This window comes from Eucalyptus grandis, chromosome 3 (assembly GCF_016545825.1).
Source record: "Eucalyptus grandis isolate ANBG69807.140 chromosome 3, ASM1654582v1, whole genome shotgun sequence".
Classification (NCBI taxonomy): domain Eukaryota; kingdom Viridiplantae; phylum Streptophyta; class Magnoliopsida; order Myrtales; family Myrtaceae; genus Eucalyptus; species Eucalyptus grandis.
Genome location: NC_052614.1, coordinates 24,091,534 through 24,116,972, shown reverse-complemented (window position 1 = coordinate 24,116,972; position 25,439 = coordinate 24,091,534). Strand labels below are relative to the sequence as shown.

At 38.8% G+C, this 25,439-nt stretch overlaps 2 protein-coding genes across 3 annotated transcripts; one reads left to right on the top strand and one right to left on the bottom strand.

The window, feature by feature from the left end:
• The first annotated feature begins 1,846 nt into the window (after window positions 1-1,846).
• Window positions 1,847-16,314, top strand: LOC108958405 (peptidyl-prolyl cis-trans isomerase FKBP65-like). 2 transcript variants are annotated; one of them, XM_039308934.1, is made up of 3 exons: window positions 1,847-2,118; window positions 2,226-2,312; window positions 15,984-16,314. In XM_039308934.1, exons 1-3 carry the CDS (start codon window positions 1,968-1,970, stop codon window positions 16,013-16,015), a joined length of 270 nt encoding a protein of 89 aa, XP_039164868.1. In that variant the 5' UTR covers window positions 1,847-1,967; the 3' UTR covers window positions 16,016-16,314. The 2 variants fall into 2 exon arrangements, with proteins under 2 accessions (XP_039164868.1, XP_039164869.1); XM_039308935.1 differs by lacking the exon at window positions 15,984-16,314 and adding an exon at window positions 5,004-5,360.
• A 2,208-nt stretch (window positions 16,315-18,522) lies between these two features.
• On the bottom strand, window positions 18,523-21,041 carry LOC104437072 (3-ketoacyl-CoA synthase 11). Its single transcript, XM_010049951.3, has 2 exons — window positions 20,883-21,041; window positions 18,523-20,644 (listed from the first exon to the last, which is right to left on the bottom strand). The coding sequence occupies exon 2, from the start codon at window positions 20,367-20,369 to the stop codon at window positions 18,834-18,836; it is 1,536 nt and encodes a 511-aa protein (XP_010048253.2). The 5' UTR covers window positions 20,370-20,644; window positions 20,883-21,041; the 3' UTR covers window positions 18,523-18,833.
• Between the last annotated feature and the right edge of the window lie 4,398 nt (window positions 21,042-25,439).

The window sequence follows — 25,439 nt, the reverse complement described above, 5'->3', positions numbered from 1 at the left end:
TTCTTTATAATCTTCTCCAATTAGATAATGTCATTTTCAAACTTTCTCTTCCTCAAACAATGCCATTTTTAGACTCTTTCTCCTTTCATCAATTAAGTGGTCACTTTAAAAAAAAAATTGACAAACCTGAGTGTTCACTTGCAAAAATTTATCTCACTAAAATGATCATTTGTGAAATTACTGAAATTTCCGTTGTCCTTCAATTACACACTCAAGCAACGTCATTTGCCTTCTCAAATGCTAACATCAGCTTTCCAACACACCACTTTGGCTTTTCCACGGAGGAAAATCATTAGTGACACTTAAATAATTGATTTTTCAAATTTGTGGCACTCAAGTGAATAAAAAAAATTATGTTGCATTCAAGTGAGCATCTTATGAAAGTTATGGTACTTTCAATGTACTTATCCTAGTTTAGAATTAAGTTGACATAATTAAAATAATAGTAACTGAATTGGTCAGTGTACAATAGGTTTAGGATATCATTACCTTAGTGTACAACCGAATGACATTCACTCTGCGTGCATTATAGATCATGACAGATTAATAGTTTTTTTTTTCAAAATTTTATCTTTCACGCATCTGTAGTTCAATACATACACACACACATACATACATATATACATACAGATGTTTGTAATATTTAGATTGAGATTTCAAAGTTACTTCTTCTTTTTTTACTTTCTTTTGCCAAAATTGTAAACTTTTATTTGTAGAACAAAAGGCTCCTCCTTTTAAAGTTAAATGCATTAAATGTGCTAAAGTCTGCTTGTTACTTGCAAAACTTTACTAAAGTATGGTTTAGGATATATCCTATTTTATTTCTTTTCAAAGAACTATAACCCCTCAACAGTACTTATGCCCTTAGTATGGTACCCTATCAATTGTTATCTTAAATGAAGATGTTTCCTCGTTGGCAATTTCCGCTTGGTCTTGACTATAACAATGATAAGAAACTTAGATAGTTAAAAAAAAAAAAATTTGCCATTTGACGAAAATGTTGATGTTTAATGGGGTCGGTATACGGTTTGCAAAAGCAAAAATGGAGACAAATATGCAGATTTATCAGATAATTAGGAAATAAAACAATTTACAATTTGGAGGCAAGTAATTACACGATGCAATTATGCATGTGACGATTCTTTACTGTGGATTAGTTTGCCAATAAGCCGACACCCACATTATTATTCGTGGATGTTATTGATGATAACAAAAGTTATATATGATTTATGGTATATTTATTTCACGAAAAACTCAAGATTTGAAAAACATTTTATGAAAAATAATTATTTGTATTTGTTATAAAAATGTAAGAACGAATGAAAAATATTCTCGTATATTTTTTCGTCACTCAGGAAAAATAATTAGACATAAATTATTGTTGATAATAAAAACACTTTATGTTAACAAATTTTTAGTGATTTAATCAATCATTTTTTTGAAAAGATATTCCAAATCTTGAGTTTTCTGTAAAACAAATGCACTCTTAATATCACAATTATAAATGTTCAAATATCATATTTGATCAATTATTATACTAAAAATATCTAACTATTAAGGAATAACTATCACATTCTAATAGGAAATAATTACAATTGTAGGGCATTATCATGTTAGTCCGATTTAACATAAAGAACTTTAATCTTCCTAAATATCCCGAAAACCGACTGGGATTTAGCATCTTAGATCCGATGGTATAATTGTTTTAGGTAATTAACAAACGGAGGAACAAACAAGCAACGTGATCCATTCAACTTAACAAATCAATCCCCTGACCCCGAAAAAAACAGTTACTCAATGCCAAATCCCCTAATCTTTCTCTTTGCTTCGAGCCTCCCCTCTCCAATCTGCATCGCTTCCCCCTCGACGCCGTGTGAATCTCTCCCTCTCCCAGTTCCACCCCCCACCGGATTCCGCTCGCTTCGCTATCCATCGCAGCTCGCAGTCCACTGTCCCTCTCCGTCGAGATGAACCACGACCTCGACCTCCCCGACGAGGACGACGCCCGCGTCATGAAGGCCGGCGAGGAGAAGGAGATCGGCAATCAGGGCCTCAAGAAGAAGCTCGTCAAGGAAGGCGAAGGCTGGGACACTCCTGACGATGGAGATGAAGTCGAAGGTCGGTGTCTCTTTCCGGGATCGTTGTTCGATGGATGCGTCGCGGTGTTGGCTTTGTCGTTTTCGTTTCCCAGAGGTGGTTGAGATCAGGTTTTGTCTTGTTTTCAGCGTCTGACAACGGGATTCTCCTTGATGCTGCTCAACTTTATTTCGTTCGGGACCGCGGCACTCCTTTCAAGACCACTCGTGGCCAAGGTGAGGTTTCCAAGATTTGCGCTCTAATCATGATTGTTAGCTTAGTGAAATATAGTCCTCGTCGGTTTGCTCTCTGCTTTGGGTTGCTTAATCTCGAACCTAGTTGGGCTGTTAAGATGCGTGCTCTCTTCTCTGTAAGAGCTTTCTCCCTGTCCATGGTGATGGCTAACCCCGTATACCCGATGTCCATCCATTCCAAAACCCTAACTTTTCCATGATGGCTTCCCCTTAAACCCTCCCATCCCAATCTCTGTTTTCCTTCTTCATCCATGACCTTTGGACCACCCCAGCTTCATCTCCTTCCTGTAAAATGGCGACCTGCGGTTCCCTCATCCTCCACTACCCTTTAACCCGAGGAACCCTAAAAATTCTTGCCTCCTCTCCCAGATTAACCCTGGTTCCTATCACCTGCTTTATCTCTATTCTATCCTGTACTGCTGCTCGCCTTACCTAAGAGCTTCCTTCATGTGTAGCTCCCCTATTGTGCAAGCCGCTGAGAATATGTGGGGGTCTCGGGTAGTAGGAGCAAATTGTGGGATAGGTAATGCTGTTGGCTGGATTCCTTTTTGGCCAAGATTTTCAAGCTGTGGGAGACTGGAATTTTTTAGCATGGAGTGCCCCTGTCATAGAAAATTCATGGAAGGTGTGGTAGAGAAAGAACTAAGATTAGCTGCCCTGTGTAGAAGACTAGGCATAGCTGCCCTGTGTAGAAGACTAGGCAATACGTGGTCGGAGGATGATCTAGTGATTGTGAATTGGGGGATTCCTGAGACAAAATCGAGAAAATGCAGCCTTATATTGTTGGGGAAGCTCTATTCTAGACGGCACGACAATTTCAGGCGTTCCAATCTTCCATGAGGGGAGCCTGGAAAGCTGATGATTTGCTTTGTGACCAGATGCAGCCGTCTCTTTTCACTTTTACATTCCACTCCATAAGGAGTGAGAGAAAGTTACAGAGGGCAGCCCATGGTCCTTTTCGGGCAATTTGCTGATTCCTCAACAATTGGACCCTACTATCCCTGTACTTTTAATCATTGTACATTGTACATGGCCTACCATTAGCAAGAATTACGGGGAAAGTGATGCAGAAGTGGCATCTAAAATGGCAAAGGGCCGGATCTTTAAAGCTGGAGGAAAAAGAGGGCAGCCCCTGTAAAATTGGGAAAGCTAGAGTACTTATAGACTTATGGAGCCCTCTAAAATCAGGGATTGTGGTGAACCTTGGAGACAATCAGCTGTGGGTTGATTTTAAATATGAGCAAATCCCTCATTTTTGTTATCCATGTGGGATATATGAAACTCATGAGTTGGAATTGTCAAGAGTTGGATACATCTCTGACATTCCAATCACTGAGAGCCTTAATGACTCAATAAAGGCCCACTAATGAGTTTTTAATGGAAAAAAAAAAAAAAAAAGAGCACATGGTACTCAGGGTGAAAAGGAGGTTGAAATTCAACATTGTTTTGTTGCGAAGCCAGGTTTGACTGTGATAAGGAAGGAAGGGATATCAGTCGGTGTGAACTCCCCCTCAACCGATTTCATTAAGCTGGTATGCGAACAGGAAGATAGCAAGCATTTGATGAGAAGTATGTTTATACGTGCTGTGGATACCTTCAAAAATAGTCTTGTTATGGGAAGAGCTGAAGAGGGTAAAGATACATAACCACCTCCCCTAGATTTGTATTAGAGATTTTAATGAAATACTATATCATTGGGAGAAAATGAGGAGGAGAATGACGGAGCACTATGGAATATTGCTCGCTAATGGACTTGGAAAGTAAATGATGCAAATATACTTGGACTAATAATAGAGAGAGAGTATCTTGAGAAGGAAAGACTAGACGGCGTCCTTTATAACACTCATTGGAGGGTTTTGTTTCTCAAAATAGAAGTACATGCCTTACCCGCAGTTGGCTCCAACCATAGACCCATCGTACTCTCTTTTGAAGAAGAAGCTGTGAAGCGCCAAAAGGAGCTCAAACTAGAGGCATTTTAACTTGGAAAATGATGAGTATGATGGTGTAGTTCACTCAACATGAAAATCGTCAACAGGGGAGACTAAGAGCCCGATTACAATGGTGAAGGATGTCAAAGCAGCCATGTCTTTCTAAAGGAAGAAGTTCTCGAATGCCCATAGGCAAATCACTCTTCTGAAAAAGGAAATCCAGATTATAGCAAATAGCCATAGTCCTCGACAGGATAGCGAAAGAGTTCAGCTTTTGAAAAACAAGATTGAGGACTTGTGGCAACAAGAGGAGATGTTTTGGAGTATGAGATCCCAAATTAATTGGGTGAAATGGGGTGGCCAAAACACCAAGTTTTTCCATGTTACCATGATTCAGAGAAGGTGACGTGATAAAATAACCATGCTGGAAATTTCAGAGGGTGTGTAGATCCGTGAAATTAACAGCCTCAAGAATGCAACAAGAGATTTCTTTGAAAATCTTTACAACCCAGGAGGTTCGGGAAACTTTCAGCCCATCTTGAATCAATGTCTTATTTTAGTCAAGGATGAGGCTAGACCCATCAAATGGGTGGGTGGAGTTGCGTTCGGGTCAAGTTGGGTTGAAAAATGATCCAACTCAAATTGACCCATATAACCTATATAAACCATTTTTCTATAATACAATTCTAACGACCCATACTAGACCCAATTTCTAGTAATTTTCTCATTGAATTTTTGTTTCTAGATGCACACATCAAGATGAGAGGGGCCGCCAAATCAACACGTGACAAGCATGTGACACAGGCAAACCAAGAGACACGTCTACTAAAAAGTAAAAATGAAGAGTGCGAGCGCCTCAGTAGCCAAGGAAAAACAAGTCCCCTAACCCACACCGGCCGATCCATCACCACCCTGTTTGAGAACAATTGACGTTGCAGAGCTTCCCTGCTTGAGAACAATTGAAGAAGCTCCTTGCCCGGCAATTTTTCTCAATTTTCTCAAAGAATTTATGTTTTCTTTTTGTTCTGAATTGAACCGAGAAATCATTGAAATCTCGTTTCGGCAAGCGTGAGGTTGTAATTATGATCATGAATTCCGACAAGGAAGAGATCGAGTTTGAAGAGGATGAGAAAGTTAGGGTCGTGAACAAAGACGATGCCTCGCTGTCAACAAAGATAATGAGGATGAAGAAGAAGAAAAAGAAGACCACGATTAGCGTTGGACCTTTGTCTTTGCTAGGAAATCAAATGGGTTGAACTCGATTTTTTGTTTACCCATTAAAAACCCATCATTAGTTAGGCTTTGCTTCCTTAAACCCATTTAAACTCATATATTAAATCTTAACCAACTCATATATGACTCATTTTGTTAAATATGAGTTAAAAACATGGGTTCAATCCCTATTTTGAAAGCTCTAAATGAGGCAAATGAATCTTTATATGCGAATATCACTTTGCAGGAAGTGAAAGAAGCTATTTTCCAATTTGGAGCACTGTGAGCATCTGGGCAGATGGAATTAACATGCATTTTTACCAACATCATTGAAAGGAGATTAAGGAAGATGTTTTAAAATTGGTGGCTGACTTTATAGAATAGGGACAACTGAATCCAGCTTCAAACAGCACCTTTATTATTCCCGAAGTCTCCAACCCTGAGAAGATAGAGTAATTCCGCTAGATAAAAGTGTGTTTGGTAACGCTTCTATTTCGGAAAACAACTTTTACAGAGAAATGATTTTTTCTATTTCTGTTCTCGGGAACAATTTTTGAGCAAAAGAATGCGTTTGGTAACTTACCAAAATTTCTATTCCTGGGATAGAAATAAATTTGGTAAAATTCTTAGATTTTTTTATTTCTTTTAATTTTTAATTCTTTTATTATTTTTTATTATTTTTTCTTTTTCTCTTTGGCTGATCGGCTGGGCAACGTTCAACTAGCTCACTGGAGCCTCGCTAGGCCAAGGTGAGGCCCGATGAGGCTTGGCCTCGCCAGATCTGGGTGAGGCCGAGCCTCACCGTTGGCTAAGCAAGCCTCGCCAGGCCACCGGTGAGGCTTGGCCTTGCCTAGGCGACACGAGGTCGGCCTCACCCTAGCCTCGGCGAGGCCTGGCGAGGCCTGGCTGGGGAGGCCAAGTCTCGCCATGGTCGCGTGAGGCTCGTCCTCACCAGCCACCACCAGGTGACGTCGTCCCGGAGGTGGCCCGGCCAGGTCGAGCCTCACCAGTGGCTAGGCGACCTTGGCCTCGTCAGATCTGGGCAAGGCCAAGCCTTGCATGGCCACGACGAGGCTCAGGTCAGCGAGCCTCGCCGTGGCTTGGCGTCTTTGGGAGCCGGCCAGGTCACCAGCCCTAGTCTAGCCGGTCGTTAGCGCTGGCCATGGCCAAGGTTGGCGACTGGCCAAAAGGAAGAAGAAGAATAATAATAAGAAAAGAAAGAGAAGAAAAAAGAAGAGAGAGAAAAATTGATTCTCGAAATTGTTTTCGGGAACAAGAAACTACTTTTTTCTATTTCTTGTTTATATTCCAAATCTATTCCCGGAAATAAAAAAATAGATTTTTTATTCTCGAGAACAAAATTTTTACCAAACATATTTATATTCTTTTTTCATTCTTTGGAACAAAAGAACAGTTCCAGGGAACATAAAATAACTTTTAACAAACAAGCCCTATGCCTTTGTAATATTGCTTACAAGATTATCTCTAAGGTACTAGCGAATAGGCTAAAAATATTGCTACCTGAACTGATCACTATGGAACAAAGTTTCTTTGTGAGTAGGAGACAAATCCATGACAACATCCCAATTGTCCAACAAGTTCTGCACCAGTTATGAACTAGAAAAGGAAAAAGAAATTTCAGGCGATGTTGAAATTGGATAGGCAGAGAGCCTATGACAGGATTGAATAGGACTTCTTAGAGGTAGGTATGCTAAAGATAGGAATTTGTAGAAAATGGGTCTTGTGGATTATGTAATGTGTAACTACAAATTCTCTCAGCATCAAATTTAATGGAGCTTTCCACCATCATGGAGAATTAAACAAGGTTACCCTCTTTCTCCTTATCTATTTATCCTCATTGCTAATGTTCTCTTGCTTTTAATGAATAAAGCAATTAAAGATTGTAGAATTAAAGGGATCGAGTTGAATAAGCATTGCCTAACTTTTTTCATCTACTGTTTGTGGATGAATGGGCTTTAAGGATATAATTGCCTTTAACAAAGTCATGTTTAGAAAACAAGTATAGAGATTGTTACAATCCCCCTTAATAAGGCCATCTTAATAAGGCCATGTTGGGAAAATAGGTGTAGAAATTGTTACAATCCCCCTAAACTTTATGGAGGTAGTTGTTCAAGGCATTGTACTATCCTAACACATATTTTGGGTATGCGGGAAAGGGATGGCGAAGTTTATTGATGGGAAGAGAAACCACTGGGAACTTAGTCCAATGGTTGATGGGAAATGGAGAACATATCGGAATACGAGAGATTAAGGGTTTGTTCAGTAATATTTATATTTCTCTACCTTTTCTATTTTTTTTTTCTAGAACAGAGAAAGAAAATTAAACAAATGCAACATGTTCTTCATGTTAGTGTTATTGGAAGCTTAATGTACGCTATGATATGTACAAGACCTGATATATGTTTTTCAGTTAGAATGGTGAGTAGATACCAATCCAATCTATATCAAAGATATTGGAAAGCCATTAAAAGAATACTAAGGTATCTAAAGGGAACTGCTGATTATACGCTAAGTTACCAAGGAAATGATCTACAACTTGAAGGCTATTCAGATGCTGATTGGGGAAGAAATTTAGATGAAAGGAAATCTATCTCTGAATTTATTTTTTTACTGAATAATGGTGCAATATCTTGGAGTAGTAGGAAACAAACGTGTATAGCCTTGTCTACGATATAAGCTGAGTTCGTGATATTATCAACAGCAATACAAGAAAATGTTTGGCTTAAGAGATTTTTGGATAATTTAGGTATTATTGAGAATGCTGCAAACTTATTCTTGGTTAACTATTACACAAAAAATCCAAAATATCATGGTAAAACCAAACATATAAATACAAAGTATAATTTTGTCAAAGATATGGTTGCATGAAAAGATGTGAGCCTACAATACATATCTACGTATAGAATTGTAGTAGATCGTATGATAAAGCCAATACCTATAAATGTGTTCTGTGGCAATGTGAAATCTCTAGAATTGTGTAGAGGGTGATGTACTGAATATTGCAATTTCCCTTAGTGTTCACATTTAATGAATTTGTATTTTCATTATTAATGCCTATGGATCTTTGTTTAACGTTTATGTATCTTAATACTTAGTACATTATATAAAATTGAGAAACTATGTCGAACAGATAATAGATTAGCCCATTCACACGGGTAATCGCCTCTATTTACTTTTATGATAAATAGAGATGAGACGGTTTTTAAGCTTATTATCTAGGTGATAATCGAGAGGTCAAGCTTAAAATATATGTCTCATTAACTAAGTGTTAAGATGAGAACACAATATTTATTATGTCCGAAAGTAAAATAACCCATATATTTACTCTATCTGTCTATGATGTTAGATGTGAGTTCTGATGAATTTCGTGAAAGAATAGATACATGAACTCAAGTTAGATATTACGTATGTCTGAACTATCATTTGTACGGTATTAAAGATATATACATACGCTCCATGGGAAATGAGTTAAGTACCGTAATACATATTTCATACTACGTATGCATAAGACGACCAACAAGAGTGGCAAAAGTTTTTATCTCAACTTTTATACCGTGTGAGACTTTTGAGGAAATAATTCTATAATTAAGTGCTCTCATGACTTACTTATTCTCAAGATTTCTATTTAGTGTTTGTTATCTCAGAATGTTGCTAATGATCATGAATTGATTCGATCTAATGGGACATTACTAGAAAATCAAGTTGAATTAAAATTGAGAGTTTCAAGGAAAGAGGAAGATCGAATTTGAAAAATCACATTTTAGTTTTGTATTCACTGGTCGACCAATTATGATTATTTTTGGGATAATCGTAATTGTAAATACAATATATATCATTATTAAAAAGAGATCAATAGAGAAATAAATGTGATTAATTGATTGATCTAGGGTACTACATATTAAATTTATTAAAAAATGTGATGTCCATTATGAGCTGCTATATATTCATAATAAATGTATGTTAACGAGCTCTCACTGGTCACACGGATTATTCACCGGTATAAATGTTGTAGAGAGGTAAAGATGGTTTTGTTCGGTCCACCATGTGCGAGTGGGAGATGATGAGTTTTTATGTTTGATGGGCTTATTTAAGCCCGTCCGCCATGTTGGGCCAAAACCCGGCTTGTAAGTGAAGGGCCCATAGAAGAGTGTAGTTACTGTAAAAAGAAAAAAGAAAAATGGGGATTATTTGAACAATTAACGTTATTTGAGCAGTTGCGTAATCTGAACAGAATAAAATACATTCTCTCTGTTTTTCTACGTTCTCTCAATTTGTCCTCGCAAAAACAGTACGCTCCTCTTGAGGAACAAAATCAGGGCTTCGAAGAATTCCTCATAAAACTGCGACGGCGGTGTTTAATTTATGAAAACTAAGGTATGTCTGACTACGTAATATACTTTTTGATCGGTGTAACATGTTTTTCTAAGCATGTTTTCCGTGTACGTTTTCGGTGTTCGATTAAATATCGGATTGTTTTTGGGAATCTGTCTCCCTATATTGCTATCATGATGTCAACCGATAGTTGCCCGCGCACGCATCGGGCATGTGTCGGTAACGTCACGATAACATCACTTAGCAGGGTCAATCAATTTGACCCAACCCAACTTGTCTACATTGACCTGTTGACTTTGACTGTTGACCTTTGACCACCATTGACTGGCCAAAAAAAAAAAAAAGAGGAAAATTATGTTTTTATGTTTTGTTCATTGTTGATTATAAATAATCTATTTTGTTCATCATTTGTTGCGGGAATTATAATGCATTTTGTACGCATGTCTATACTTCCGAGAACGAATGAAGAAAATGCGAGACTTGAAGGGTTAAAAATAGAATTAGCTAATTATCGGTGGAATAACGATAATATAGTATCACACGTGGTCAGGGTCAATAAGATGATACAAAAAATCATCTAAAATTGTTATCCTATACCGGATTTTGAAAAAGTGTCAACCTTAATGGACACTCTTCAACCTGAATGGGAAGCAACGTTAGATCGCCTATGAGAGGTCAACGTGGTCCCGAATTATAGGAAGTTTGCAATAGCTTTTGTAAGAGAGTACTATAGAATTGAGTTAAGCAAGACTTCAACCCTTGGGTTGAGTGTCACATGGCATATAATGAATGTGCCTTGGAAGTAGCATGAGAGCTCTCCAAAGGTCTTTTCGTGGTTGACCAATATACCTTCAAAATTCTCAGAGAATTTTACTAAGAAATTATAAGAGACTTTCACAATTTATGAGATAAATGAGAATATTTGGATTTAATTATTATTATTATTTTTTAGATTAGTTTGAGATGTTTAAGGCGTAAATATCTCTTTTTATGTTGATATATTTCATCTGAATATATTACTTAGTGTAAATGACATATATATAAGTGTCAGCACTTGTATGCATGGCAAAAAGGGCCTGTCTCAGTATTACTCAGGAGAAGAACTTACCGAGTAACTCCTGGTTTTCCCCACTTGAGGTACGCCTCACTCTTCTTAGGATCACTCAAGACTTGATAGGCCTCCCAAAGCATCTACACAAACATCAAAGGTATAATAAGTACAATAAAATATATTTTTGTTCCAAGAAAGCTGAAGAATCAAATTGACCTGGAAATTTTCTGCTGCTTTTGGATCTCCAGGATTCTTATCTGGATGAACCTGCCGCGCATGAAAGACAACATGAAAATTTCAGAAATTCATCATATACGCACAACCTTACTCCCAACCCAGGTGATAGGTACCTTCAGGTAATACGCCTTCTTAATATTGGCATCAGAAGCACCCACGTTCACACTAAGGATGTCGTAATATGTCGTGTCCTTCTCCATCTTAGAAAAACCAACCTACTCTAAGAATAAACCACCAAGGAGGTGACGACGAGGCGGCGAAGCGGTTTCAATGGGTAACGGGGGTTTCTCTCTCCCTCCCCCGTTGAAACCCCCATCGCCCATTGAAATCGCTCTGCCACCTCAGCCGTCGCCTTCTTGGTGGTTTATTCTTAGAGTAGGCTGGTTTTTCTGAGATGTAAAAGGACACGACATATTACAACATCCTTGGTGTGAGCGTGGGTGCTTCTGATGCCAATATTAAGAAGGCGTATTACTTGAAGGTACCTATCACCCGGGTTGGGAGTAAGGTTGTGCGTATATGATGAATTTCTGAAATTTGCGTGTTGTCTTTCAAGCGTGGTAGGTTCATCCAGATAAGAATCCTGGAGATCCAAAAGTAGCAGAAAATTTCCAGGTTAATTTAATTCTTCAGCTTTCTTGGAACAAAAATATATTTTGTTGTACTTATTATGCCCTTGATGTTTGTGTAGATGATTGGGGAGGCCTATCAAGTCTTGAGTGATCCTGAGAAGCGTGAGGCGTACCTCAAGGGGAGAAAGCCAGGAGTTACTCGGTAAGTTTTTTCTCCTGAGTAATACTAAGACAGACCATTTTCGCCATGCATACATGTGCTAACACTTAAATATATGTCATTTACACTAAGTAATATATTCAGAGGAAATATATCAACATAGAAAGAGATATTTACACCTTAAACATCTCAAACTAATCTAAGAAAAATAAATAATTAAATCCAAATATTCTCATTTATCTCAAAAACGGGAAGTCTCTTATAATCTCTTAGTAAAATTCTTTGAGAATTTTGAAGGCACATTGATCAACCACGAAAAGACCTTTGGAGAGTTCTCATGCCACTTTCAAAACGCATTCATTCCGCGCCATGTGACATTTAACCCAAGGGTTGAAGTCTTGGTTAACTCGATTATATAGTACTCTCTTACAAAAGCTATTGTAAGCCTCCTATAATCCGAGACCATGTTGACCTCCCATAATCAATCTAACATTGCTTGCTATTCAAGTGGAAGAGTGTTCATTAAGGCCGGCACTTTCTCAAAATCCGGCATAGGATAACCATTTCAGATGATTTTTTGTATCATCTGATTGACTCTGATCATGTGTGATACTACATCACCGTCATTCCACCGATAATTAGATAATTCTGTTTTTAGCCTTTCAAATCTCCCATTTTCTTCATCCATTCTTGGAAATATAGGCATGCGTACAAAACGCATCATGGTTCCCGCAATAAATGCAGAACAAAAGGGATTACTTATAATCAACAACGAACAAAACAGAAAAACGTAATTTTCCTCTGTTTTTTTTTTTTTTGCCGGTCAATGGTTGTCAACGCAGTCAATCCTAGTCAATGGTGGTCAACGGTCAACAGTTAAAGTCAACGGGTCAACATAGACAGGTTGGGTCAGATAGGACGGGTCGCGTCAAACTGATTGACCCTGCTAGGTGACGTCATCATGATGTCCCATTAGATCGAATCAATTCATGATCGTTAGTAACATTTTAAAATAGCAAACACTAAATAGAAATCTTGAGAATAAATAAGAGTCATGAGGACACTTAATTGAGGAACTATTTCCTCAAGAATCTCACTTGGCATAAAAGTTGAGATAAAAAATTTTGTCACTCTTGTTGGTCGTCTCATGCATACGTAGTATAAAATACGTATTACGGTACTTAACTCCTTTTCCATGGAGCGTATGTCTATACTTTCAATACCGTACAGATGATAGTTCAGATATATCTAATGTCTAAATTGAGTTCACGTATCTACTCTTTCATGAAATTCATCAAAACTCACATCTAGCATCGTAGATAGATAAAGTAAAATATGTGGATTATTTTACTTTCAAACATAGTAAATATTGTGTCAGTTAAGATGACATATATATTTTAAGCTTGATCTTGAAAACGTGGATGCCGGCTGTTCTACATTGCACAATTGGCGCTGTGACGTAGACAATTTTTAATTTTAAAATATTTTTTGATTTTTTTTTTCTTTTTTCTTTTTTCCTCCTTTATTTTTTCCACTATGGATGTGAGTGAGGTTTGCCAGGTAGCTGCAGACGAGGCTAATTTCGCCCCCAATGACTAGACCAATGCAAAGCTGGTTGGGCGAGGCCCGATGAGGGCTCCACTGACACCTAATGGCTGGCAAACCTCTCTAGCCACAATGGCAAAGAAAAAAGATAAGAAGGAAAAGAGATGAAAAAAAATATATTATTAATGAAAAAAAATTGAAAAATAAAATAAAATTTAGAGCAGTCGATATCCAAGTCAGCAATTTTTGGCCTAAATTGGCCGGATGGATTCAATTTGTACAATTGTGAAAAGATTTAGAACTAAATTTGTCCAATTGAAATGTTTAAGATTGAACTTGTACCAACATTATAGGTTTATAACTTTTTTGGTATTTTTCCAAAATTATCTCCATAATGAGAATTTCTAGTGATCGTTATATGATTTACATGTAGGAAGTGAAGTGATCAGCATGATATTTTGGAAGCAAAACAAAGTAGGGTTTTGGAGACCAAATTGATACCTTCTTGTTGAGGATTTACATAGTATTCTTCAATAACGAGGTGTGATACACAGTAATTTATTATGATAGAAGCTATAACATATATATTTAATCCTTTGCTACTTACTCTAGTATACCTTGCCGACTATAACCAGAGGCGCAACAACTGAAGGGCTATGGGTGCGTTTGGATGGGCATTTAGAAAGCCCCTTCAAGTCTCAAAGCTCTTTCATCTCAAATTGAGGTGTTTGGCAACCATTCTTCAAGAAGCTTTCAAATGAAAGTCGACCCTTGGGAATGTTGAAAACTCAAGGCTGATGGAGACCAGCCTTGAGCTTTCAACATTTTCGGAATGCTGAAGGACTAATTTAATGAAAATAGTAAGTTACCTTTTTTGTCCTCAAAACTTTATTGGAAAACCACTTTTGCCCATTTTGAAAACACAAAAAAACCTACATCTCATTCTCTTCCCATTCCATCACTCTGCATCCTTCCATCGTTCTCTCCCTTGTGACGACTGCTTCTCGCTCGACTGCACTTTTCGCTTGACTATGCTCTTCACTCGACTGCGCTTTTCCTTTGCTTGCTCAAGTGCTTGTCCTCCACAAGTTCGTCTCTCCTCTCTCCCCCTCTGCAAGTGTCGTGCTTCGTGCCGCGGTTGAGTTTATGCTGCTGAGGCGTTGGGTTGGGGGCTGGTGATTTGAGCGGCTAGTGTCTTGCTATTTCTAGTAGGGATGTCGCTGTGGGATTGAGAGTGTGGTGAGCGGAGGGGCCTTGTCGATGTCAAACGTAATCGCGTACTTTGTTTTCGCTAAGTAAAAATGCGGGCATATTTGTTGAACGAGACCTTTTGTTGTGATTTGCTTTTTTGTGCACTGAAAGTGCAGGCATTTAGAGCCTGATTTGTGCATCGTGTTTCTGCTCAACTGGGGCTTGTGCGTGCAATTGGGTAGAACCAAAGCAACACATGAGTGGTGGCTTCTATTGGTTGGTCATATTGATCTGTTATCTGTTGTTTTCTGAGGATGCGATTATTGAGCCCATTGATCGTGAACCAAACTTCTTTTGCCTGTCTGGGGACATATAGGAACAACACGTAAATGGGAGTTATCTAGACCAAGTTTAGATACAGGTCACAGCATGGGAATCGGAATGTGGTAGGCCAATTGGTTAGAAAGCATGATGAACGGGTTAGGATTAGTCGATTCCCTAGTTTGGGTCTTAGTTAGCTTGAAAGTATTATTTTGATGCCATTCATTATGTGATATGGAAATGTAGCGGCTCTTTATATTTATATGTTTTGGTTCAAACCTCCCTTAACCCAAGTTCCCAACAGATCAGTGTTTGCTCACCATGTGTTCATTGAAATTGCTAAACCAAGTTAGCGTATAGTTTCATTCCGTTTCTAGGTTCATTATTTGCTTGGAGTCTTATGTTTCAATGCCATGTGAGAGTTATTATGTTGGAGCGGAGATCATGTTTGTTTCAGTGCGACGTGAGATCGTCACGATGCTGATTGCTCAATGTGTCTCCGAGAGATAATGGTAGTCTCGTAGGTTGATAATCTAGTTGGTGTGATCCTGGAAGTGAAACTCTGATCGATGTTGCCTTTGTTAGAGATGCTCTAGCTATTGGGAAATCACAAATGTGCTTTTCGTCAATGAAATATATCCTTAGTTTCTGGTGTATGCATTGCAGATTCCATGTCGATTATATATAACCACGCATCTCACGCCTACATTTTTCTATATGTCCTCAAATGTGGAATGTCTGTTGTCGGTGGATGCTCAAATCTAGTAATCTGAAGAAGCTATGGTGGATGTGTTAGTTTGTTTGAGTTGGACTGATAAACCAGCCATTTCTTGATATTTCTAGCAATCTTTGACAGTCAAAGTTTTTGCAATACTTCTTGCAACATGATAGATTCAAAATTGTTTGGACTGTTTGCACTTTATCACCATATACCATGCTTGTTGCATATTTTCAGCTTAAAGTTCTAATATATGCACTTCATTGATGTTTATTTAAAACCAATCTTTAACAGTAAATTTCTTCATCGTATTTCATTTGATGTGTGTGTTATATATTGATTAAATTTACAACTTTTTTGTGTAGGTAAATATTATTTGGTTGATGCTGGAATCTAAATCCCACAGGTTATTTAGGGCCATATAAAGAAGTTAGATCTCATTTACCTAAGTTTCAACAAGGTCCTCAACCAATGGGTTATAAAGAAGTGTTCAATCGTGCTCACTCCTCATTATGATTAAAAATTGAGCGAGCTTTTGGCGTATTGAAGAAGAAGTGGAAAATTTCAAAGAGTATGCCAAATTATCTATATACAAAGCAAGTGAAAATTGTGATATGACACGTTTACGTGATCAAATAGCTATGAATTTATGAAGTAATTAAGGATATTTGTAATTTTTAAGAATAATGAGCTTCTTTCCTCAAAGCATATGTTATCATGCTTTTATTGTAATGAAAGTATTCTTATTGTAAATGAGAAAAAGAGCACGTAAATTTTTTTCATTTGATGTTTTTTAGCAAAAAAAAAGAAATTTTAATTTCAATAAAATTGTTTACACGACATTTTTAACATTGTTGTCAAATATAAATTAAAAAAGTTGCAAACATTATTTTTTAATTTTAAACAAATAAAAATAAAAATATATAAATTAATGACCAAATGGGCTTTGCAAATGTGTTTTCTACCAAACAACATTTTTCTCAAAGTTGCATTTCAAAGCAGAATTTACCAAACAGTCTTTGCATTTCCTCCAAAGCCCTTTAAGCTAAACCGCTTTGCATTTTCCCAATAAGTTTTTCAAATGCTAAACCAAATGCACCATGTGTATATGACTTTACTATAGTTGACTTTGTTTTTCGTATCAATGTTGTTAGATAATGTCTCGAGTTTGAGTCGTATACGAAACCCAACTCGTTTGGAGCATTTTGATTTGTTCAAGATTCGATATGCCTTTTGCTGATCGAAATCGAATTTGGACTCGAAGGGGTGGTTGAAGATTTCTCTCTCATTTGGAGAAGCTCATCCCAGATTGACCGGTTTGACTCAACTTGATATCCGTCGCACGTTAGAGGAATCTGGCAAAAGCTTCTTTGCTGGACTTGCTTTTGACCGGTGACTGGTGCTGTGAGTTTTATATCTAATTAAATTGTTTTTTTAAAAAAACTATAAGCTTAGATGTAATCTAGTTATAGAAAATTAGGTGTAATCTAAATGTTAGCTCTCCTCGTAAATGTAGGTATCAACACTTAATCAAACCACGTAAATCTTTGATGCCCTTTACTGTTCTTCTTTTATTTCTCTAGCTCTCTCGCATTGATTTAATTGCAAGATTTCGTTTTCTCCACATTAATTTTACAACAGATAATTGCCAGAAACATGGTCGTTAGCTATACAATCTATTAAATCCTTATTAAAACTAATGCCCCCAATTTAGAGTGTATTTCATAACTTAAAGTGCTTGTATGGAAACTAAAGCCTTTATTTTGGCAAATTAAATTTTGGCCAAGACGAACAAATCTGAAGAAAACACAAAGAAGAGGAGAAAAGGAGAACACATAACGATTAGGATGTATTTGTTTAAGTGAAAGAATTTTTCACAAAGTAGTTTCATGCGTGTGGTTTTGTCAAAAATGATCAATCAATCAAAAACTATTTACTGGCAAAGACAATATTTATGCTTGAAGTTAGGAAAACTAATTCCCTAGCTTGAAGAGAAGAAAACATAATCCTGGAGAGTGATTTCCCGAAAAATATCTTTCATTTATCCTGAATTTTTTTTTCCCGAAGAAACAAACATACCCTCAAATTGAATATGTTGATAAATCGAGTATTCTAAGTCTCAAGAACTCCGATATCCTTCTTCAATGACGATGCCTCCATCAGAATCTTTCTATGGTGGTCAATTAGCTCACGTGTGATCATAGGCAAGGGATCTCGTAGCTCGTGACCCGTTCTCCATTAGCTCATGCACGGACGCTTCGGATCGGACGCGACGGCGCAAACCTCTTGACCAGATGGATGTGGTCTGGTCACGAAGTTAGAAAGAACAATTGGCCGCGGTGTACAGATGGAAGCCCGGATAGTGAAGGACCAGGACTATACATTCGACAGCGAAGATTCGGGATGCCGGCTAGTGAGGCCGGCGTTCAATGAGTCAACACTCAATATCAAATCCTAAGATGGATTCTCCTTTTCCATAAAAAAGAAGAGAACATGAAAATTCACCGGACGATTAACACCTCTCCGCTGGTCAAAAATAGCCTAGGGATCAAATTCTTGATCTAGAAAGGTGTCCCGAATATATGCTCCCACCTTTCACAATTTCATGAGCATCTACGATCACGTTCGACTTGGAGATCGCACTACGCAACAGAAGCTAGTAAAATGCCCCAAAAAGTCGGACCACTGATTGATGTTCATCCGAGGGCGGCCAATATTAGTGAAGTTTTTACTTCTCGTTCCACAACATCTCCCACCAAGAAGTGGTTGATTAAGGTAGTGATGAGTTCAATCTGGTCGTTTTCAACACATGCTTCTTCTGATGCAAACGAGCTCTTGCCGGTAGAAATGCGTATGGAGGGTTTGAGACCCTTATCGGCAACCAACCAGTTTAAGACAATCAGATAGATAGAAAAAGAAACACTTCATACCTTAAAGATCAGTCAAACATTCAGTACTCCGAAGAAGGCTCCAAATACAGATTGGTAAGAGATGCTAAAAGGGAATGGACTATGGATATTGGAATCAAACTCCTAAGCCACCATACATTTCCCCAGTCCAGCTCTAATTGTAACATCCGCTATCCAGAGAGTTCAATAACGCACTTCCATCTCTCTAATATCAAGCTACAAAAATTGCATCTCAAACGCTTTCCCAGTGAAGTACTGAAATTAACAAAACCCTAGGCTAGAAACAAATCAAGTTACCTTTGAACTCTAGAGGGCTGAGACCTTCGGGACTTCCACTGGAAACTGATGGATTTCGTCCATCCATGGATTCTTCTCTTTCGCAGGATTCACAGTGCGGAGAGCCTTCCAAACAGCGCTGTTGCACTTAAATCCCGAACCAAAAGCTATTTGCCATGTCCTGTCCCCTTTCTTGATCCTTCCTTTAGCTTCACTGTAAGCAAGTTCATACCAAAGAGAGCTACTCGATGTGTTGCCAAAGCGGTAAAGAGTCATTCTCGAAGGTTCCATGTGCCAATCTGAAAGCTGCAGATTCTTCTCTAGTTCATCGAGCACTGCTCTTCCTCCAGCATGAATACAGAAATGCTCGAAGGCCAATTTGAAATCTGGGATGTATGGCTTCAATTTCATCTTGAAAAGCTTCTTTCCAACCAGAGTTGCGAAGAACAGCAACTGTTCAGACATAGGCAACACGAGAGGACCCAATGTCGTAATGTTTGTCTTCAGAGCGTCTCCAGCCACTGCCATCAAATCCCTGGATAGAGAAACTCCGATCCTTCCCGTAGGATCCTCCTTTTGAGTTATACAAGAGAAGCACTTATCGTCTGCCCCTTTGTGGGTCCGAACAGTGTGCACCAATTTGTACTTGGAGCGCCAATAGTCAGATCTTTTGTTGGATAGCAAAATTGCAGCTCCTCCCATTCTGAATAAGCAATTCGACACGAGCATCGATCTCTCATTTCCAAAGTACCAGTTTAGAGTTATATTCTCCATGCTAATGACCAAGGCATAAGAATTTGGATGCACTTGGAGGAGGTTCTTGGCCAGATCAATCGAAATCAAACCAGCGCTGCATCCCATTCCACCGAGGTTATAGCTGATGATATTCCCTCTCAACTTGTAATGATTGATGATCATTGCAGATAGAGATGGGGTTGGGTTGAACAAGCTACAATTGACAATAAGGATCCCAATGTCTTTTGGTTTCAAAGATGTCTTCTCAAACAGTTTATCAAGAGCGCCAAACATTACCATCTCGGCCTCCTTTCTTGCTTCTGCCATACAGGGGTTCGGAGGCACTCTTAGAACAGCCTCTGGAAGATAAGTTGACTCCCCTAGTCCCGACCTCTCAAGAATTTTCCTTTGAAACTCAAGATTCTCTTCAGTGAATGTACCTGCTGATTGCGACCTCTCCATGAAAATCTGCCTAGAGCATTTCCTTTCATTGTCTGGCTTATAACAAGAGAAATCGACTAGATAAACGGGTTGAGGCCGCGTGAGGAAGTAAAGGGTAGACAGGAATACGAGAAGGGTCGAACACAGGATCACCGAGATGAGATTGAACCGCAGATGATCCCAAAGGTCATAGAGGTCCTTGATCGAGAATGTGGAGAGTTGTGCAGCAATGACAGCAACAATAGGGGTCAAGAAGAGGTACATCCCATGGGTTATGAGATAATGATATCCGAGCTTCACATACTTCAGTTTCACTGATTGCTTGAAATCAGGGAGCTTCCTAGAAGAGGACTCTCGGACCAACGGCTCATTCAGATTCGAAGACGACATCTCGTTTCTTTTTCGGGGAGCAAATCAAGATACCCAAATGGGCTCCAAAGTCTAAACTGACTCGAACTGAATGCAACAGTCAAATTAGGTGCGGAAACTCCCCCAAGATAGAGACTTTCAAGCAAAACACCTCCGAATGATTGCGAAAGATTACACCATCACATTGAATCAAGAGAGGGGCAACGGCAAAGGTACCACAGAGAGAGACAGGCAGCGTCAAAATGCGAAATTTCCCAAATGACAACCGCAGAAAAGCAGCGAACCAGCTTCAATCTCTGCAAAATTCGACAAACCCATTTCTTGAAATCAGCAAAGAGAAAAGCTTTTCGCGCTAACTGTCGCGAACGGGAAGTCTCGACACCCCACACGCGCAGAGAGATCTAGCAACAACGTCGGCCAAGAAAGAACATACGAAGCAAGCACAAAACCAACGCGATTGCCGACAGAACATCTCGAAGTACACAATCAAAAGTTACCCAGAACGCAGAGCGAGGCTAGAGAGACAAATCGTACCTCGGACGACAAATCTGACCGGACATTCCCCCCTTGTTCTTGCCGCCTGAGAGAAACAATGGCCGGAGGAAGAGAGAGAAAGAGAGAGAGAGTTGGAGAAGCTCGAAAGAAGTTAATAAATGAGAAGTGCGTGTCCTCTGGCAAGCGCATGACGCTTCCCAGCGGCGATGCCTCTATAAAGCTGTCAAATTCTCTACGGCTACAACTTAAAAAAATTAGTAATGAAAAACATTAATAGAGATCCAACCAGATATCTACCTACTATATACGGCTGCAAGCTTCAAAAAATTGAATTTCAAAATTATGAACTTTTGCTAAAAATATGCAAGAGGAGCTATCTTTGTTAAACACCCTAAATTAACCACGGGGCATAATTGTACTTACCAAATGTATGCATGAAGAAGTAAAAGAACATTAGTCGAAAAAAGTTCAAATAATTGAGTCATAACGTGAGAGTTTACTTTATTATCTCTTAACTACAACTTTCTTTTTACGATTTCATACTTCAATCTTTTGGTACAATCAAGTTATCTTACTCACTTGACTCTTGTGCATATAAATGGGTCTTTTTCTCCACTCATTATTTTTAATGATTCAGAATACCGACGAGTATCAATGTAGTCTAAAGTTGATGCATCATCAATAGAAATCTAAGAAAGTGTGTCCTCATCTATCGGGTCGATCCTCCCTGAAACAGAGATAAAGAAAATAAAAAAGAGATGAGTTATATTCTTTCTAAAACCTAAAAAATAAAAAATAAAAGAGAGAAGAAGAAGAAGAAAATCAGTATTTCTCTTCCGAAAACCAAAAGAAGATACCAACCAAACGCTTGTACAACAAGATGAAGTGGAAAATGAAAACTATCGAGGGGACCAAAAGAAAACACATCCTCTTTTGGGATTTGATGGCGAGAGGACAGAGACTCTTGCTTGATTTTGCTTTGAGCAGGGATTGGATTTGACTGTGATGAGTCAATCTAGCCTCACGTTACTTGAGATCTGCTTGGTCCCCCACAAAGTGTGGCCAACTCAGATACAGCTCCATTTAAGAAGGCATTTGGAATCCCCAAGAGTTCGTCCTTCTCCATCGTTAACTAATGATTCTTGAAATGTGTACGAGGTACTCTGCATCTTGTGTATTAGATACGACAAAACGCACGGCGCCCCCTAAAATGACGAATTGGTCCCCCGATGGATGATGGAAAGTCGTGTGGGAGCTCCTCTCGTTTCGATTTTGTTCCTCCTCCAATCTCGGAGAAAAAGGTCCTCATGATGATGCCCATTTCACTGATGGGGGAAAAAAGCTGAGATGTAAGAAAAGGGTTTCGTTCGCATTCCATGCTCTCTATTTACCATTTGAAAAGAGGAAAATACAAGTGTGTGATGATAAATTTGGTGTTAGCGTGAGTTGCCAATTAGAGATAATGAGTTGCCAATTAGAGATAATATAGGAATTCAAATCAATTTTTGATATGAGTTGCCAATTAGAGATAATATAAGAATCCAAGTCAATCTACCTCTTATTTTATCTCCTAATTAGGAGGATTGTTAGGATTGATTCTTTTCTTTGTAAATATATATTCAAAACCATTGTAAAACAAACGATGTACAAAATATGGAGAATATAAAAACTTTATCTAAAAAGCTATATGCATTTCTTCATGGTATTAGAGCAACTCGACCCTACCTGATCTCACCATGGCTAAATGCATTGATTTGACTCTCCCACAATCAATCGGTGAGGACTCTTTAGCAACGGCGATCCTTGAAGATTTGATCACAGCGATGAAGCAACTTTTGACCCAGCATCATGCGTCACCTTCACAAGTTGATTCTTCGACTCCACATATTGCTGTCTAGTTGGACGGCAACAATTATGACTTTTGGTTTCAAGTTGTTGAGATGTACATCTCAGGCAAAGATAAGTTGGGATACATTAATGAGGATCTTCCCCCACCTCATTCAACTGATCCTAGCTTTTGAAAGTTGAAAATCAAGGATTCCACAATGAAAGATGGATAATCAACTCCATAGACCAGACGTTGATTGGCAATTTTATCCAATTCCCACCCATAAAAGCAATTTGGGATTCAATGGTTGCCACATTTTTTTTACGACAACAATGTCTCTTAGGTGTATAATTTGAAGCACTGAGTTCCTCGACTAAAGCAAGCAAGACGCCCTATTGAAAAATGCTATACTGATCTTCAAGGACTCTAGCAAGAGATTGATTTATGTTGTCCGAACCCCATGATGTGTCCCAATGATATCTGACACTACAAATACAGCTATCCAAAAAGATTGTGTCTACACATTCCTTGATGGTCTTGATTATCGACTTGACAAGGTTAGGGTAGATGTCTAACGGATGCAACCGTTTGCTATGGTTGAGCAAGCTTACGCACGTGTCTAGTGGGAGAATGTGCATCAAACTGTGATGTTAACTAACATGGACGCTGTCACTACTGCTGCAATGGTGTTACGTGGAGGAAAGATGGGTTCGCAATTTCTTGAGGACAACCCAGAATCACAAACTCTACAGATGGCCTCCATGGGTGTTGCGATAAGAGGGGGGGAAGTCCAATGCAGGTTCGAAGCACAGGCCACAACTAGCAGAGGGATGCACCCATTGTAGTAATCTTAAACATACCAAGGAGACTTGTTTCAAGTTATATGAGTACCCCGATTAGTGGAAAAAATTTCAAGCCAAGAAAAAAATTGAGACTGCACAAGTAGGAAAAAAGGACAAGCGTCATTGGCAACTAGAGACTCACCTCTCTCCTTAGTTCCATAGGTGAACTCCACCAATACTTCAATCTTGACTTCTGAAGGTAAATATGATTCTATTTGTGTCAATACTCATTAAGGTGAGGGCAATGGGTGGTTGTTGATTCTAGCGCTACCGATCAAATGACACCCAATCTTGGTGACTTCATGTGTCATACAACTCCACATTGACAAAGTATTTATAATACAAATGGCCATAGCTATCCAATGACCAAGGCTGGAAGTGTTGTTCTCACACCTTCTCTCTCCTTATCGCACTCTTTGCTCGTGCCCTCTTTATTTAACCAATTGTTGTATGTTGGGTAGATTACTGATGAATTAAATTGCAGTGTTCTTATGCATCTCAATTTTTGTTTATTTTAGGATATCCTCATGAAGGAGATTATTGGACGTGGTACTAAGAAGGAGGGGCTTTATTACGTGGATGATTTTAACACTAGCAAAGTGAATCACACCCGCGGTCAATCCACTGGTAAAGAGAAAGACATTATGCTCTAGCACTGTTGATTAAGGCACCCATCTTTTGGATATTTGAAGCACTTTTTTCCTAGGTTGTTCAGTAGCTTATTAGATTCTGTATTTCAATGTGAAACATGCATCTTGGCAAAGAGTCATCGTGTTTCTTTTCCATTGAGTTTCAATAAAAAGTATAACACTTTTTTCATTAGTCCACTCTGATGTGTGTGGTGCTTCACCCATTACCAGCCTTTTGGGACTTCGCTGGTTTGTGACTTTCGTGAATGACTGAACATGGATGACATGGTTTTATTTGATGAAGCACAAGGATGAGGTCTCTAATATATTTCATGTGTTCCACGCATGGTTGCAACACAATTTGAGGCGCAACTCCACCTCCTTCGTATTGATAATGGGGGCGAATATGTTAATTAATATCTCACAACTTACTTTCAAGAACATGATCTTATCCATGAGATGTCGTGCACCCAGACCCCCAATAGAACGACGTCATAGAAAGGAAGAACTACCATATTCTTGAGTTAGCGCGGGTTCTCTTGGTGGGTGGTCATGTTCCCAGTCGTTTTTGGGATGCTGCCGTTGTTACTGTAATCCACTTGATGAATTGGATGCCCCTCCTCAAATGTGCTAAAATTTCAGACCCCGCTGCAAGTTCTTTCAAAACATGTTTCTCTTCCTTCGATCTTGACACTTCCTGCTGAAGTGTTTAGGTGTGTAGCTTATGTTCATCTTCACAAGAACCAACAAACCAGGCTTGATCCTTGTGCTGTGCGGTGTGTTTTTGTTGGCTATGGAACCCATCAAAATGGCTATTGTTGCTACGACATTGTCACTAAGAAGACACATGTCACTATGGATGTGACATTTGTTGGGTCCGAATGATTCTACTCAGACACCGATTATCCCTTTTAGGGAGAGATACATCGAGAAAGGGAAAATTCGTCGGAGGGCAGTGTTTTGGTAGGGGTTGGGACTACATTTGACTTAAGGCAGACCCTAATAGTAGTGCCATCAATGGAAAATGCAATGAATCAGACCGTGATAGGCCGATGGCAAGAGTTGCGAAGGAAGATAGTCACATCCCAACAGAAGGTCATCAACAGTTTATACTAGTACAAGGTGCACATACATAGCCTCAAACACAGCCCCCTCTTGAAATTGTCCCCTCTTCAATACCCGACCATTCTCCTAAGAATACTCCTGAGGTAAGATCTCCTAACACACCCGACTCTTATGATGATTTTGATGTGGTTGTTGGATATAAATTACCTAACAAGTACAATCGTGGCAATCC

Excerpts from the sequence above, each read along its gene's own strand:
- LOC108958405 (XM_039308935.1), top strand. The coding sequence starts at position 1,968 with ATGAACCACGACCTCGACCTCCCCGACGAGGACGACGCCCGCGTCATG. Across the intron at positions 2,119-2,225 it reads CGATGGAGATGAAGTCGAAG|CGTCTGACAACGGGATTCTC; the intron begins GTCGGTGTCTCT and ends TCTTGTTTTCAG. Across the intron at positions 2,313-5,003 it reads CAAGACCACTCGTGGCCAAG|ATGCACACATCAAGATGAGA; the intron begins GTGAGGTTTCCA and ends TTTTGTTTCTAG.
- LOC104437072 (XM_010049951.3), bottom strand. The coding sequence starts at position 20,369 with ATGTCGTCTTCGAATCTGAATGAGCCGTTGGTCCGAGAGTCCTCTTCT.